At 41.1% G+C, this 16,768-nt stretch overlaps 1 protein-coding gene across 2 annotated transcripts in view; it reads right to left on the bottom strand.

Annotated features, from left to right (window-relative positions):
* The window catches only part of CNTN4 (contactin 4), a 1,030,428-nt gene that overhangs the window by 483,087 nt on the left and 530,573 nt on the right, over window positions 1-16,768 (bottom strand). For both annotated transcript variants that reach the window (XM_006868663.1, XM_006868662.1), the window contains one exon: window positions 13,890-13,985. In XM_006868663.1, the coding sequence (XP_006868725.1) occupies window positions 13,890-13,985 (96 nt within the window). The remainder of the gene's footprint in view (window positions 1-13,889; window positions 13,986-16,768) is intronic.

The following is a 16,768-nucleotide window of genomic DNA, read 5'->3' as shown; positions in this document are numbered from 1 at the left end:
TCCCGTAAAGATTTACACCCTCGGAAACCCTGTACAGGGTCGCTATGGGTCGGAACCGACTCGATGGCACATAACAACAACAACAACATTGTTGATCACATAGGCATCTTTTTGCAGGTTTTGAATCGTTTCCAATGCTGTGTCTATCCTATTTGATTGTTCCTGGAGAATTTTTTTTACTTCTTCTTTTTTTTCCTTGACCCCTTTTCGGATTATTTGAATTTGTTTCCATATCATTCTTCTGAATTCCCTCTCAGGCATATCCAAAACTCGCTCCTCCTCCTCTATGAAGGCTTTGTCTGTCTCCAGTCCAATTGCGTCAGGTCCTTTCTTCTGTTTTTGGACATGCTGTGATAAAATTGATTGTTTCTTATTGGTCATGGTTATTGTTTTATTATTATTATTATTGTTATTAATGTGGTCAGGAGATGGTCTTCCCTTTTCATCTGTAAATCGTAGCAAATGTTGTTGGGTCTCATGTAAGTGGTGGAGTATTACGTTGTAGCTTAGCTATATGGCGACGATTGCTATTTCTTCTTATGGGACGTAGGAAGGATAAGTTCCCTCCTCCAGGAGTGATGTGTATTCAACAAGAACTCTAAGTGCGTGGGTGCACTGTACCAGATGATTTTTATTGGGATCTCATGCCAGGGCCTTTCTTACACCCTCCAGAATTCCTCACACTCTCTGTGCATGGGTGAGCTGCACCCAGCTGATTTTTATTGGGGTCTCAAGCCAGGGAGGGAAGATTTGGGGTGGGAGGAAGTTATATCACCTCTGGCCCTTCTGGGAGATGCAGCTGTCCAAGCGGGCCAGCCCTGGTCCTGCTTTCTAAACTCTGCAGTCTCAGGAGTGACCCGCAGTCTCTGCAGGAAAAAGTCCCAAAATACTCACTTTTCTTTATCCTTTTTAAAATGTTTTTTCAAAAATGTGAGCCCAGGAGAGATTATGATAGCCCAAAAGCTGTGGGACTGGTATATGAACACTCTCTTTGTGAGATCCCACTGCTAGCTAGGAGTGGGGGCAGGAGGCTTAGTTGCAGGGACAGATGGGAGATGATGGGTGATGTTAAGAAGCCGCCACAGCCTTTCTTACACTCTTCAGAGTTCCTCACACTCCGTGCGTAGGTGAGCTGCACCCGGCCGATTTTTATTGGGGTCTCAAGCCAGGGAGGAGAGACTTGGGGTGGGAGGAAGTTGTATCGCCTCTGGCCTTTCTGGGAGATGCCACTTTCTATAAGGGTCAGCCCTGGCCCTGCCTTCTGACCTCTGCTGTCACGGGAGTGATCTGCAGTCTCAGCAGGAAAGAGTCTCAAAATACTCGCTTTTCTTTATCCTTGTTAGTGCAGTTTCTCAAAAATGTGATCCCAGGAGAGATTATGATAGTCCAAAAGCCATGGGACCGGTATATGAACGCCTGCTTTGTAAGATCCCACTGCTAGCTAGGAGTGGGGGTAGGGGGCTTAGCTGCAGCGACAGTTGGGGGATGATGGGTGACGTTAAGAAGCTGCTGCAGCCTTTCTTACACTCTCCAGAGTTCCTCACACTCTGTGCGTGGGTGAGCTGCACCTGGCCGATTTTTACTGGGGCCTCAAGCCCGAGCGGAGAGACTTGGGGTGGGAGGAAGTTGTACTGCCTCTGGCCCTTCTGGGAAATGTCACTTTCTATATAGGCCAGCCCTGGCCCCGCCTTCCAAACTCTGCTGTCGCTGTCACGGGAGCGCCCGCGGTCCCCGCAGGAAAGAGTCCCAAATTACGCGCTTTTCTTTATCCTTGTTAGTGTGGTTTCTCAAAAATGTGAGCCCAGGAGAGATTATGATAGTCCAAAAGCTGTGGGAGTGGTCTATGAATGTTTCCTTTGTGAGATCCCACTCGTTTTTCAGCCGTAGCAAGTCCCTACCTATTCTTGCTGTCCTGCCGTACCGGAAGTCAGGAGCTTACCTTTTACTGTCAGTAGTAGAACCTCTTCAGAATCATCAGTCTCTCATTTATCTAGTCTTTACCCACTGAACACCTTTGACTTTAATTATTGGAGAAGATAAGGTATGTCTGAAGTAAGTTACTTGGGAATCAAAGGAGATCTACCTCAGTCGTGATAAAGCAACAAAGACTTAGGATCCTAAGTTCACTACATATGTTGGCTAATTGTTTTTACAACCAGTACTCGATGTGGCCTACCCCATTCCTGTCCACATACAGAATGAGATGAAGAAAGTGGAAAGATTTCATTTCCATCTGCATGTCCAAGTCCAACCATGTTTCCATCGTGGCCAGAAAAGGAGAGCTTAACAGACTCTTATTATAATGGATTCTTCTGATAGTTTTTCACAAGAATTAAGTGGTAAGTAATGAGTCCCTGAGTTGTGTAGACAGTTAAAAGCTCCTGGTGTGGTGCTATAGGATTACAGCTGGACTGTGGACCATAAGGTAGCAGTTCAAACCCACCAGCATCTCCTCGAAAACCCTATACGAGGTCACTATAAGAAGAAAGCAACTTGACAGCACTTAACAACGATCCCAAAAGATGGCGGCTTGAACCTACACAGAAGCCTCTTAGAAGACAGGACTGCAATATGCTTCCAAAACTTACAGCCTAGAAAACCCTAGGGAGTATTTACTCTACACATATGAGGTCTCCATAAGTCAGATTCGACAAAGTGGCAATGACAAAGTGATAGTTAAATCATTACTATTGATGCTAAGTGACACTGGGTTGGTTCTGACTCACAGTGACCCTTTATAGGGTTTCCAAGGAACAGCTGGTACTTAACAGTCCAGTGCCTAGCCTACAATGCTACACTAGAACTCGACTAAACTCATCTTTGTTGTTCTTGTTATTTTCAGGTGCTGTCAAGTCACTTCTGATTCATAGCGACCTTGCATAGGGTTTCAGTGGAACAGCTGGTGGGTTTTAATCACCCACCTTGCGACTCAAACTGACCTTATGGTCCAATGCTTATACTACAGTGTTACACCAGGGTTTGTAAATGGTTTCACAGCCATTTACAAACCTCACCTTTTTTTTACTGCTGTCGCATTGGTTCTGACCCTGTATAGGGTTTCCACATAGTGGTCGGTGGGTTTGAACCTCTAACCTTCTGGTTAGCAGTCCAGAGCTTATCTCCTATGGCGTCACACCAGGACTCCTTACTGCTACATAAATATACAGCATCCTTTAGCCAATTAAAAAAACAAAAACACCCCAAAACACAGAAACCCTCAGCATTACTTTAGCAATCTTTTAAAACTACTTACTCTTTTCTAGGCCAACTTGATGCCTTTCTTTTTGTAAGGAAATTAAATGGAGCCTAGACACATATCGTACACACTAAATAGACAATGAGAAAATAAAGGATTACGCAGGGTTAGGTCTGTGGGGAGGCAGTTGCTGGAGTTAACCTCAACTGTCATGTTCTGTCTTTAAGAAGCAATTTTCAAATATTGGGAGAATGGCTGAATCAGCAATTGATAAAACCACAATGCCAGAGCACGACCAGTTTATGTTAATAATAGATGTAAATTCCAAGTGAATGTTTTAAAGGATATATTTGAAAGCTATTTGCCTACTTAAAGTTGTTGTATGAACGTAATCAACAATCATAGATCTGCAAAGGCAAGCAGTTTTGGGTTTTTTTGACTTACCTTTGATTCCAAACTTAAGTAAATAAAAAAATCAAAACTAGTCTAGTTCATAAAATCAGAAATGTTTGTCATTTTTTAATAGTGCCAATTGTGCTACATTTATTAGATCATTTAATCCTTGTGATGTGTTTGAAAGGTCTCCAGGACAAAGATTAATTTAATTTGTCTGGTTCTATATTGTCTCAGGATTTGGCTGAGAATCACAGTGGAAACTAAGATTTGAAGAAGGAAGGGAGGTATACTACAACGTAAATGAGAGGGAAAAGAGGCCATGTGCTCGATTCATAGGCGCTGCTTCCTGAGGAAGGCAGTGAGCTGTCCAAATCAGTAACACACTGAGGATTCAGCCCAACTGATACCTTAGGGCGTCTGATACGATGGGTGGGTGTAAATAATTAGACTTTCTAAATAGCAACAACACTTACAATGGTGTGTTACGGTTCACGGCTTGGATCTGGGTCAATTGGGTGCTGGATGAACTGTGGGTGAGACATGAGAGTAAGAGATAAGATGAATGTTTAGACTGTAGTGGGATAGATTTGGATTGGGAGCAAATCTTTGTTTTAGAAAGGCAAATAAGGAAGACCCTGAAAATCTAATTCTGTAACACAGTTATACCGTTTTTGTTAAATGACATGTAGGCAGTTCCAATTCATAGCAACCATGTGTACAATTTCTGAGGAGCGGCTGTAACCCTTTGGTGAGAAGTACAGTGCTTATCCTTCACACTACACCAGGATTCTACCCAGTTATATAGAACCAGTAAAAGAAACTGGAAGACGAATGGGTATAAGACGAGAAGCAGGCCTTAGAGGCTGCAGCTTGATTATATCACGGATGCTTTGAGAATTAGTCTGTACATGCGCATTTTTAAAGATTCATCTTGGTCCAATGACTTGTCAGCCAAATTTGGACAAATTGAGAGACTGGGTAAACCTGAAACTGAAGGTGACGTCTTGATGCCAGGAGCTGAGTAGGGAGGTAAAAATAGAAGTCATATGAGGAAATAGGGCACAGAGAAGTGACATACTTTGTCCAAGACTACATAGTAATATGAAAGCTAGAACAAGAATGTTGTGGCCTAGTTTCATGCTTTTACCTCTGTCCTCAAGGAAACACAAAATGTTCCTGTTGAAATAACTATGCAGTGGAATGGCATGATAGATTCCTTTTTGGACTCTTATTATAATCTCTACATTGTTGTTGTTCAGTGCTGTCGAGCTGACTCCGACTCATAGCTATCCGATATAGGGTTTCCAAGGAGCAGCTGGTGAACCTGAATGACCAACATTGCGGTTCAAACCGATACTGGAATCCAGCACATTAACCCACATGTTGTTGTTGTTGTTAAGTGCCATCGAGTCAATTCCAACCCATAGCAACCCTGTATAGGGTTTCCAAGGAGCGACTGGTGAGCTTGAACCACCGACCTGGCAGTTCAAACGACTTTGTGGTCTGATGCATTAACCCACAGCGCCACATCTGCACTCCATTAACCTGCATAGACATGTCAAAATCAAACCAAATGAGGGAGCCTTGGAAAGGTTTGCAAATGTAGAAGTTTGGTTGGGTTGAAACCTGCAAGAGTTTGTCATACAGAGACACAAGCTTTCCACCTTGGCTACAGATCAGCAGCACCAGGAGTATTTTTAGGTTCCTTGTAGATGACTGTGTCACAAATGATTTGTGCTTGCTTTATATTAACCTAATATTTGGCGATTTGAATCTATCCACTGGGTGACCGGAGGACAGGTCTGATGGTCTGCTTCCAAAAGGATTATTGCAAAGAAAACTCTATGGATGGAGCAGTCTACTGTGTAACACACGAGCTTGCCCTGAGTCAGAATCGACTTCATGACAAAGGATTTGGATTTGGGTAATTTAAAAAATACAAATGTCCAAATACTCTCGCTCAATAAAATCAGATCTAATTGATATGTGGTGGGCCTCAAAGAATCACAGGTATAGAGAGGACTGTACTTATTTCTACTCTGTTGGTCTGTCTGTAAAGAGAGGACACACTCTAGGCAAAACAAGTCTTGACCTTGCCATTGATTAGAGTGTGACCGTGTGTAACCTCTTTACTTCGATTTCTTTATCTGTAAAACACATGCTCTTACTTCTTGTAGGGTTATTGTGAGGATAAAAAAGATATTACAATGCAAACAAACACTTTATAAATGCCATCAAGACCTCTATTGCAGATGCTCTGTTAAAAGATCCTGGGGTGTGATGCTGTGTGAATTACATACAATGGCAATGGGACTGAGTGCTGTAAATTCGGTGTAAAAACATCTAAAGATGACAGTTGTAGCTAGTGTCTCTCAAACTCATGATAAAGGAAATAATCTCAGAATAAGAATCGGGTCATTTTCTTATTTATACTTCAGTAAGCCACACTTTCACTAATAATAATATTAGAAGAGAAGTGGTGCTGATGCACACATTTTACTATTAAATCTTGACTCAAACACTTAAAAATAAGAATGCACTATGATGACCAAATTTAAAACGCCACTTTTGAATATAAATGCCTGAGAAAAAGTTAGTTTGTTCTTTGCTCAAGTACAAAGGAACCTAAAAAGACTCCAATTGTTGCTGCTAATAAGTAGCCAGATCATCTCCCTGATTATCAACATTGTAGAAAATCAAAGGTAAATCTTTTATTTTAAATATGAAGGTGACATAAGTAATAGTCATTCTTTGGACTTGGGTGATATGTCCATCAAAGCTCTCCATCTCAGCAGGGTGGGATCTCAGCTGGTTTGCGAAAAGGTGATCAGAGTGGATGTATCTTATATCAGGTACAGAATCAAAATGAACTATTTATTTTTTAACTTTTTATTGTGAACTGGGTGAACGTGTAACAAAAGATCAATTTTCAATCCCACAGCTCATAAACATTTTGTTTTATATCACTGATTGCAATCCCTATAATATAGTATCACTATCCCACTTCCTCCCTACGGTTCCTGTTTCCATTCCTTTCTTTCCTAACCCTTCTGAACTCATTCCTCAGATAAATGCTGCAACTTTGATCTCTAGTGGTTGACTATTTTAAGGTGTGCACACCACCCTAGTGTTACTGTCCCCCCTAAACAGTTATCTATTGTTTGACTGAAAATTGAGTCTTGGGGGTGAGGGGTTCATTTTTAGACTTGAAAGGTAATAAGGTTCATAGCCTCAGGGGTTCCACCAGCCTCGATCGGACCCGTAAGCCTGGTCTTTCTTAATGATTTTGAGTTTTGTTCTATATTTTTCTCCCCCTCTATCCAGGACCTTCTAATGTGATTTCTTTCAGAGCAGTTGGTAGTGGTAGCTGAGCACGTCTCAGGGTTCATGTGGTCCATTAGGCTAGTAGACAAATTTCAAATAGAGTTTCCTCAAACAATAGTGTTTGAGATCCTGACCCAGGATTTACAAAATCAGAATATCCTTGGGAAAAGGCTGGCTATCTGTACCTGTAATAATTGAAGATTCGCAAGCCAACTGAAGTCCTAAGCTTGATCTGTGGGTCCCACACACACACCTCAACAGAGGGTAATAGAATCAGATCTAGGTCTTAGCTTCTCCAACTTTAATATGCATACAAATCATATGGGGATCTTACTGAAACCCAGGGAGGGGCTTGAGATTCTGCCTTTTTAGCAGACTGCCAGTAATAAGCTCTTTGTTTGGTAGCTAGTGGTTACGAATTAGGTTGCTAACCTCAAGGTCAGCAGTTTGAAAGATGCCACTTTCTGCTCCTGTAAAGACTTACAGCCTTAGAAACTTAACTTGTTGTTAAGTGCTGTCGAGTCAATTCTGACCCATAGCAACCCTGTATACGGTTTCTGAGGAGCAGCTGGTGATCTTGAACCACTGACCTTGCAGTTCAAATGGTTTTGCAATCTGGTGCATTAACCCACAACACCACACCCGGACTCCTGTACAGTGTCGCTATGAGTTGGAACTGATGCCACAAGACACCACCACCACCAGTAGCCAGGATTTTGGTGACATATAAGAGAAAGGTAGGAAGAAAAAACACCCTTTTGGAACTATTTTTCAGCATTTCATGTTGAATAACCAGCCAATTTCAGGAAAAGTGAGAGAGGCATACTGAAATGCTGCTGCTGTGGGCCATCGAGTTGGTTCTGACTAATAGCGACCATGTATAGGGGTTCTGGGAGTCCTGATGTGGCACTGTGGGCTAATGCGTCAGACTGCAAAGCCATTTGAATTACAAGGTTGGCGGTTCAAGCTCACCAGTCGCTCCTTGGAAACCCTATACAGGGTCAGTATGGGTTGGAATTGACTCGACAGCACTTAAGCACAACAATAGGGTTTCTGAGGCTGTAAAGCTTTATGAGAGCAGAAAGCTTCCTCTTTCTCTTATGGAGCAGCTGGTGAATTCAAACTGTTTACCTTTCCGTTAGGAGCCGAATTCATAACCAACTCACTACGCTAGCAGGGCTCCAGATATCAAACTACCTTCGTTCTATTTCTATTTAATGAGAACTTGGTTAAAGATCATTAATTCCTGGCTAGATCCTGGAGTTGGTGGAACACAAGGTAAAAATGTTGGACCTCAATAACCTCTGTATTTATTAACATGGGAGAACATCAAGGAAAACCAAAGCCCCTCACCGTGTTTTATACCACTGAAATCTACACTGGTGTTTGTGTCAAGATTTAATAGTAAAATCCATGCAACAACATCACATTTGAACTAGGATATATAAATCAAGTGACGAAAAAGATGCTATACATACATAAGGATTGGTCCAGCACTAGAAATACCTGCTGACTGAAATGCTTTTCAAAATAGATTAATTGCTGCTCCTTATTGTGGAACCCTAAGAAGGTCTGACACTGCACAGCTTTTGAAACAGGACATGTAGCATCCCTTACAATGGATTTCATACCATTACTCAGTACCCCACTGGTATAATAAAAGGCTGACTCATTTCTGTTACTCTGCATGATCTGTTACAATTGAAATGGGAAACCATATGTTGGGACTAAAATGCTCAGTGAGCCTAGTAGCTTACGATGATTCTGTTATTAATTTCCAGGTACACCCAGCCTGGAAAAGCAGTCAGAAAATATATGCTGTACAGTCTATAGTAGAGGGATTCAGGTAAACGAGGGAATTTCATCTCGTATTATTAACTCCCCTGACCCACACTGATGGACATCTGACATCTGAGATGCTCTCCTCTAATCATGAAGATCCTATTTGTTATTTTCTTCCAAATCTCCTTGCTGTGACTGCTTTTCCCACCATGCTACTGTGCATATGGCTTCTAAAAGAGCTCATGATGAGAGTATTTATTTCCTTGTCTTTTACCATCAAAAATGTCAGGGATGTCAGCGGAGCTCAACAAACAGGGATTCAGATTGCTGTCTGCAGAGACGAGCCTATTTTCACTAGATAGCTACAGAAATTTTTAATATACTTCTCTGTGGGAAGGGGAAACTATTCAGGAACCTCATTGTGTACCAGCACAGCATCACTTCATGTGTTTTGCTTACCCTAAGATATCATGATATCAGGAAGTAGTGCTGGTCCTTAAATTTAATATACCTACAAGATTCAAGATTCATCTTGACAGTGGTTGCCATGTAATGAAAGTTTAATGCAATGAAAGTAGCCTGCAGAAAAAAATTAGCCAAATTTTCAATTCTAATTTTGATCAGGTTTCATGTTATCAAGAGAAGCGTGGGTGTGAGTGAAGGCTACCTTAATTTAAATAAGTGTATTTCTATTATGAAGGGGTTTACTGGCATAAAGGACAGGTCTTCAAAAATGCAAACATATTGGAAAGAAAAGGTAGTCTTTCCTGAGTAATAATTCCATAATGATGGAAATAACAAACATGAGAGAGAGTTTCTTTAATTTCTTCACTTTATAGATAAGCAGAATGAGGCACAGAGAACTTGAAGATAATGACCTAACATAAGAAAGGACTGAAATAAAGCCAGGCCCAGAACCCATACCCAGGATTCCAAATCTGTACCGCTGACACCGCCTTTAGAGGGAAATGAACTCATAAAGAGTAAGCCCACTTCCTGGAGTCCTCATGGGATGCTGTAGGATAAGCACTGGACTGTTTATCAAACCCTCCAGTGGCTCCTTGTAAACGTATTAGAGGGTCAATTCACTATGAGTCAGAAATGACTTGATGGTACTTAACAACAACAAAAATCAGAACCAACCCATTTCTCATAACACAAACCTCTGAAATCAAACCAGTTTTCTCTGCTGGTCTTTAAAAACTGGACCAGTAGACATCAGTTACCATTACATTGATTCTGACTCATGGACACCCCAGTAGAATTATTAGCTATAGGGCTCCAGTGGCTGATTCTGTTGGCAATAGATTACCAGGCATTTCTTTCATGGAACCGCTGGGGAGACTTGAACCTCCAACCCTTTAGTTAGCAGCTGAGCATGTTAACTGTTTGTATCACCCAGAGACCAGATTTCTAACAATCCCATGTCCTTGGTTCAGACCTGGAGAAGTGTCTGCTTTTCCTTTACAGATATCTTGCTTGAAGGGCAAACCTTTGACTGAATTGCCTAATTGTTATTCTGTGCTAGAAATTCCAGCTGGGATATTAGATGAGATAAGAAACAAGTTACAACTTTCAAATACAGGGCAAAAAATTAAAGGGTGTTTTCCTATTTTAAGTTTTAAAAAACGTTGGCTTTTAAACTCCTGTTTAAAGCTAAAGAAATAAAGGTAGACAATAATGAGGATTTGTTGGTGTTGTTAAGTGCCGTCGAGTCAGTTCTGATTCATAGCGACCCTGCATAGGGTTTCACAGGAGTGATGGATACGTTTGAACCACCAACCTTGAAGTTCAAAGTGACCTTGTGGTCTACTGCTTGATCCTACAGCACCACACCAGGACTCTAGTAATGAGGATATAAGTTATAAAACTAAACGTTTGCCTCTTAATTTCTAAGAGGCAAACTATTCAATTTTGTCGTCACAATCCTTGGTACAATCTTAATAAATATCACTGGGTTAATCCACTGGACTGCAAAGTTGGTTTGAACCTCAAGGTCGGCAATTCAAGCTCACCAGCTGCTCCTCGGAAACCCTATACAACAATTCAAGCTCACCAGCTGCTCCTCAGAAACCCTATAGCTGCCTAGTCTGCAGCTAACCACGGGGATGGTGCAGCACCAAGCAGTGTTCCTTTCTGTTTTGCATGGGGTGTCACCAGTCAGGTACTGACTCAACATTAACAACAACGAAGGAAGCCTCTACGTGATTGAGCCTATTTTGGACAGCCATCTTCATAACTTCATAGTTTAGAGATTGCTATTCATTTTAGCAGACACTACTAAGAAACTCTGGTAGCGTAGTGGTTACGAATCGGACTGCTAACCTCAAGGTCAGTTCAAAACTACCAGCTGTTCCGTGGGAGAAAGATGAGGCTTTCTGCTCCCGTTAAGATTTTTAGCGTCGGGAACCCTGTACAGGGTCGCTATGAGTCTGAACCGACTCCACAGCACATAACAACAACAACAATGATGGTCAAAATGAGCTCTGGAAGTGTAGTGGTTATGAAACGGGCTGCTATCCTCAGGGTCAGCAGTTCGAAACTACCGGCTGTTCCTGTGGGAGAAAGAAGAGGTTTTCTGCTCTCATTAAGATTTACAGCCTCGGAAACCCTGCACAGGGTCGCTATGAGTCGGAACCGACTCCACGGCACACAGCCACCACCACAGCCAATAATTACTTGCACAACGTCTCTCCACATGCTTCCTTACTGACATAGTTAAGTTTTTTTTTTTTTTTTCCAGATACATGATGTATCTGTTTTAAAATGCTTGATTTCTCAGTCTCTCTTGCCACTCAGAGTGATCAATGAAATGTAGGCAGTACCGCATCTTCTTACTTCTTCCCTTCTGGATAGCAAATGCAATGCCTTAACCATGTTGTTGTTGCTAAATGCTGTTAAGTTGGTTTCAACCCACAGTGACCCTGTATAGGATTTCTGAGGAGTACCTGGTGGGTTTGAATCACCAACCTTTTGGTTAGCAATCCAGTGTTTATCCTACAGCACCACACCAGGACTCCACATTAGCCATTATTGTTGTATGCTACTGAGTCAGTTTTGACTCATAGTGACTCTGTATAGGGTTTCGGGGGAGCAACTGGCGGGTTTGAACCACTTATCCTGTGGTTCACAGTCTAGTGCTTATTCTACAGTGTCACACTAGGATTACATGCTAAAGACCCCAGAGAAGTATACAAGAAAAGTATGGGTCCCCGAAGACACCTCAAGAAGTTTTTGTCAGCTTTATACAGCTTGTCTTTGAAAATCTAGACTGTGAGAACCACAGACTCCAATATGTTTAAGCAGGATTAGCTGGGGTTGTCGTTATTTGTAGGCCAATGCATTCATTTCTAAATGAATGATATAGTCATTAAGAGTTTTCACTAAGTGGTCCTGGATTCTATGGTGAAGAGGAGATTTTTGGTTCTGGTCCTTCTCAGACTAACATAAAGATGAAATGAGTGATCTATGAGTAGATGCATGGATAGACACACAGGATGAATAGGTATGGGAGGGAGAGGGGAAGTATACCCACAAATATCCTCAGTTTGGCTGAGGATACTTGCTGCAAACAGCAATATTTGGAGCATCCAGGAGGCAAAATGATGAAAACTTCTTAGACATTCCCAAACACCTTGAGTCAACGACTTGCTGTATCTGGGGGCTCAAGACCATAGTCTAAGGGGACACCATGGTCAACTATATAACATAGTCCACAAGACACTGTTCTACATCCTACTCTGGTGAATAATGACGAGGATCTAAAAAGTTCATGTGTAACCATGTAAGGTGCCATTATTGATCTCTCCATGTTTTTAAAAAAGAATGATGAAAACTGAAGATGCTTGCAATCAATCAATCCAATGGTCCCATGGAACATGTGAACATCAGTTTTCAAGAATCTTAGACCAGAAGAACTACATGGTGCCCAGCTACCAAAACCAACTGCTCTGAAAGGGATCACATTAGAAGGTCCCAGATAGAGTGGGAGACAATGTAAAACAAAACTCAAAATTATAAAGAAAGACCAGGCTTATTGATCAGAAAGACACTAGAGGAACCCAAGACTGTGGCCCTTGACCACCCTTCAGATTTGGAATGGAACTCACCCCCATGGCCCAATTTTCAACCAAGCAGTAGATGGGTATTTGGGGCAGACAACACTAGTAAGGTATTCTCACCATGGAATGGTCAACCATTCAAGATGAAAGGGAAAACACCTAAGGATAAAGTTCAGAAGGGTGAGGAAAGAGGGCGAAATGGAGATAAAAACCACAGGGAGAAAGCAGGGTGACTCTGTTACATGGAGGGGATTACAGTCATTGAGCTGAATCAAAGCGTATAATTTGTTGAATGCAGAGCTGGTGAGCTGCTCTGTAAACCTTCATGCATTTCACAGTAAAATGTTTAAAAGAAAAACAGGTTAAATGAAGCAGGACCATCTTTGTTTTTATTTTAATTATGGTAAAATATGAGGGGGTTTCAAAAAGTTCATGGAAAAATTCCATCATCGAATAACTCCCATTTTCCCATGAACATACTAAACCCCCCTTGTGCAACATGACACCTTTCAGTGGTAATCATTACACTCAAGCGTACGCAGTGGCTCCATGCGATAAACAAGGTCAACGGTTCAAACACATCAGTCACTCCAAGGAAGAAACATGCAGCTTTCTGCTCCCACAATGATTTAAAGCCTCGGAAACCCTATACAGGGTCCCTGTGAGTTGAAACCAACTCACCATCACTTAATGGCAACAATTATATTCACAAGATTTTACAGCTATTGGCATTGCCTATTCCCAGACTTGATTTTTAATTCCCACATAGAAATTCTGAGGGTCATTTTTTAACCCAATAAAGTTGTTAAGACTTACTAGGGAGCAGTTCTCTTCTGTCTTGTAAGGTAACTATGAGTCAGATCAATTCAATGACAGTGGCTTTAGCTGTACAGCCTTAAGAAATAACCGGATTCTGACTTTGATGGACTCAGATGCCTTGTGCCACGTAAACAGCAGCAGAATGGAACGTTTACACAATCTGATATTTTCCTATCCACAGTGGTTCTTCCTCTACACGAATGACTTTGAAAATCGCTACACATGACATTGCCCTAGCAGTTGGTGTCAAGAAGGAGAACATTCAGCAAGAAAAACAGCCATCAGTGAACTGTGTGCAAACCAGTGATTACCTCCAGCATGGGGTGGGGGGCCACACAGTAGCACCATCCCTTGGCCTTGACGGACGGACACAGTGCTTCGAGTCTTTGTTTTAAAGTTTTCAAGATCTGTTGGGAGAAACAAAGGGAAAGGGGTTTACACATTAAACTCCTAAAATGTTAGGGAATAATATCATTATTTCAGAAGAAGACAGCTGTGTGCTGATAAAAAACTTTTGCAGCACCTTTTTAGTATTGACCCCTTCTTTCTTAAACGGCTCTGTTTAAGTTGCCACGTGTGGCTATTCAAGTTTAAATTAATGTGTTATTTTTAAATTAAAAATCTGTTCTTCATTCATGTAGCCATATTTCAAGTGCTCAGTGGATACACATGGCTTATAGCTACTGTACTGGACAGTACACATGTAGAACATTTCCATCATCCAAAATTCTATTGGACAGTCCAGGTCTAAATGAAGAAACTGAGGTTGAAATATGGGAAGTGATCTGCAGAAGAGCTGTCTGTAATTAAGTACAGTTGTTGTTGTTAAGTGCTGTCGAGTCACTTCTGACTCATAATCACGATGCAAATTCATGTTTCCTGACATTTTACAAACCAGTCTATTAAATGCCATTCTATTTCTCTCTATATGAATAGGATATTATGCTGTCTGTCTTCTTTGAACTCAGCAGTGATGTTTCAGATGGAACAGACTTCGGCATATTCAATGGGCATCAGGTGAAGCTAGAACAGGATTCTTTTTCTCATTAAGAAAATGGTCTGTGAAGCATTCGGAGGGTAGATAATGAGAGATTTAAAAAAACAAAAACAAAACTTTATTGCAGAATTCAAAATTTAAACCATTATTCCTCAAGTTAACACTGAACCAGACTTGACTGTCACTTGTTTTGTATACTGGTTCTTACTGTAAGTCTTCTATGTTTTGGCAAAGGTTTCCAGTTCAATCTCCAGAGTTGCATGAAAGACTAAAAGCTGACAAACAACAGAATTTAAGTCTTAACTGGGGGAACCCAACCTCAGTTTCTGACTATTAGAAGAACAGAAAAAAAAAAAGGACAGTGAAATTAAGTCTATGAAATGTGTTCTCTTGTTCCAGGCCTCTGTTTCTTCCTTTTAAAGTTTATGAATGTATTCAATTCTACAGGATTTGGAAATTAAGAATATGTAACATGAATGTGATGTTTCATATTACAAACGTTTATTTGGTTGTTGTTGTTAGGGGCCGTTGAGTCTGTTCCGACTCACAGTGACCACATGCACTAAAGAACAAAGCAATACCCGGTACTGTGATGTTTGAGTCCGTTACTGCTGTGTTAATCTGTCTCGTTGGAGGTCCTTCTTCTTTATTACTGAACCTCCACTTCAGCAAACATGATGTTGTCTTTCTCTAGGGTCTGGTACCTCCTAACAACATGTCTGAAGTATGAGAGATGAAGTTTCACCATCTTCTAAGGAGCATTCTAGCTGTATGTCTTCCAACACAGATTTGTTTGCTCTTTTACAGCCTATAGTAATTTTAATATTCTTCACCAAAACTATAATTCATATACATCTAAACTTCAGAGGTCTTTATTCATTGTCCAACCTTCACATGTTTATGAGGCAATTGATTATACCCTGGCTTGGGTCAGGGTGTAATCAATTGCTCCCTTACACCTCAAACTGATATCTCTGCTCTTGAACACTTCACACTTTTACAGCAACTTTGTCTAATACAATGTTTTTGTTATTAAGTGCTGTTGAGTCAATTCTGACTCATAGTGACCCTGTATAGGGTTTCCAAGGAGCAGCTGGTGAGCCTAAACCTGTGACCTTGGAGTTCAAACGATTTTTCATCCTGATGTATTAGCCCACAACATCACATCAGGACCCCACCTAATACAATACATTGTTATATTTCTTTTTTTGAGGGGGCTTTTAATATGTTCTTTCTTTTTTAAAATTTTTATTGTGAATTGAGTGAAAGTTTACAGGTCAGATGTCAGTTTTACATTCAACAAATTATATACTTTGTTTCATTACATGACACAAAATCCCCACCATGTACCATCAGTTAACAGTATTTCTCTATATTCATTTTAGCTTTAAAAAAAACAAAACAAAACCAAAACAAACACTCAGACGTTTTGTAACAAAAGGAGGGGAGTGATTGATTTTGCAGCCCAGGGACCATCAAGGGAGAAGAGTGGAGTGTGGGACCTTATTCAGAGAAGCAGTGACACCAGATATGGAGGCAGAGACGATGATGTGGAGAGATGAAGCGGCTGGGGACTGTGGACTCAGGGAGAGAGAGGGTCCGTGTGCTGATGGCCGAGGGGTAGGCTTCGGGGGTATACCCTTTGGTTGTTTGATGATGCATGCAGGGGACTGTAATCATTGCAATGAAAGTAAATAAGATAGGATGAATGTAAAGCTAATGTTCTCCCATGTAAACTGTCACATAATTCACAATAAAAACCACCACCACAACAAAATAAATTAAAAAAAAACAAAAACCAACACAAAAAAAACAACAAAAAACACTCAGGCATATATAATAATTAACACCACCAAAGAGCACATTCTGCAAGCCCGCCTCCTGGACACAGGCTCTCAGTCCCTCTTTCCATGAATCTAGAGTCCTCAGCTGCTCCCTGTCTCCATGTTCCCATCTCTGCCACCATCTCTGGTGTCGCTGCTTCTCTGGATAAGATGCCACATTCCACTTGTGCTCTTTTCCCTTGATAGTCCTAGGGTCCTCTGTTTCTGGACTATAAGATTAGCTACTCCTCCATTTTTGTTACAAAACTTTTACCTTTATGATTGTGAAAGTCTGAATTAGTCAAGATAACAATACTGAATCTTAAGAATCTTACCCCATCTCTTTTTACCACACACATCAAGACAAGAT

This window comes from Chrysochloris asiatica, unplaced genomic scaffold, assembly GCF_000296735.1.
Source record: "Chrysochloris asiatica unplaced genomic scaffold, ChrAsi1.0 scaffold00121, whole genome shotgun sequence".
NCBI classification, from domain to species: domain Eukaryota; kingdom Metazoa; phylum Chordata; class Mammalia; order Afrosoricida; family Chrysochloridae; genus Chrysochloris; species Chrysochloris asiatica.
This window is presented reverse-complemented; position numbering and strand designations above follow the sequence as displayed.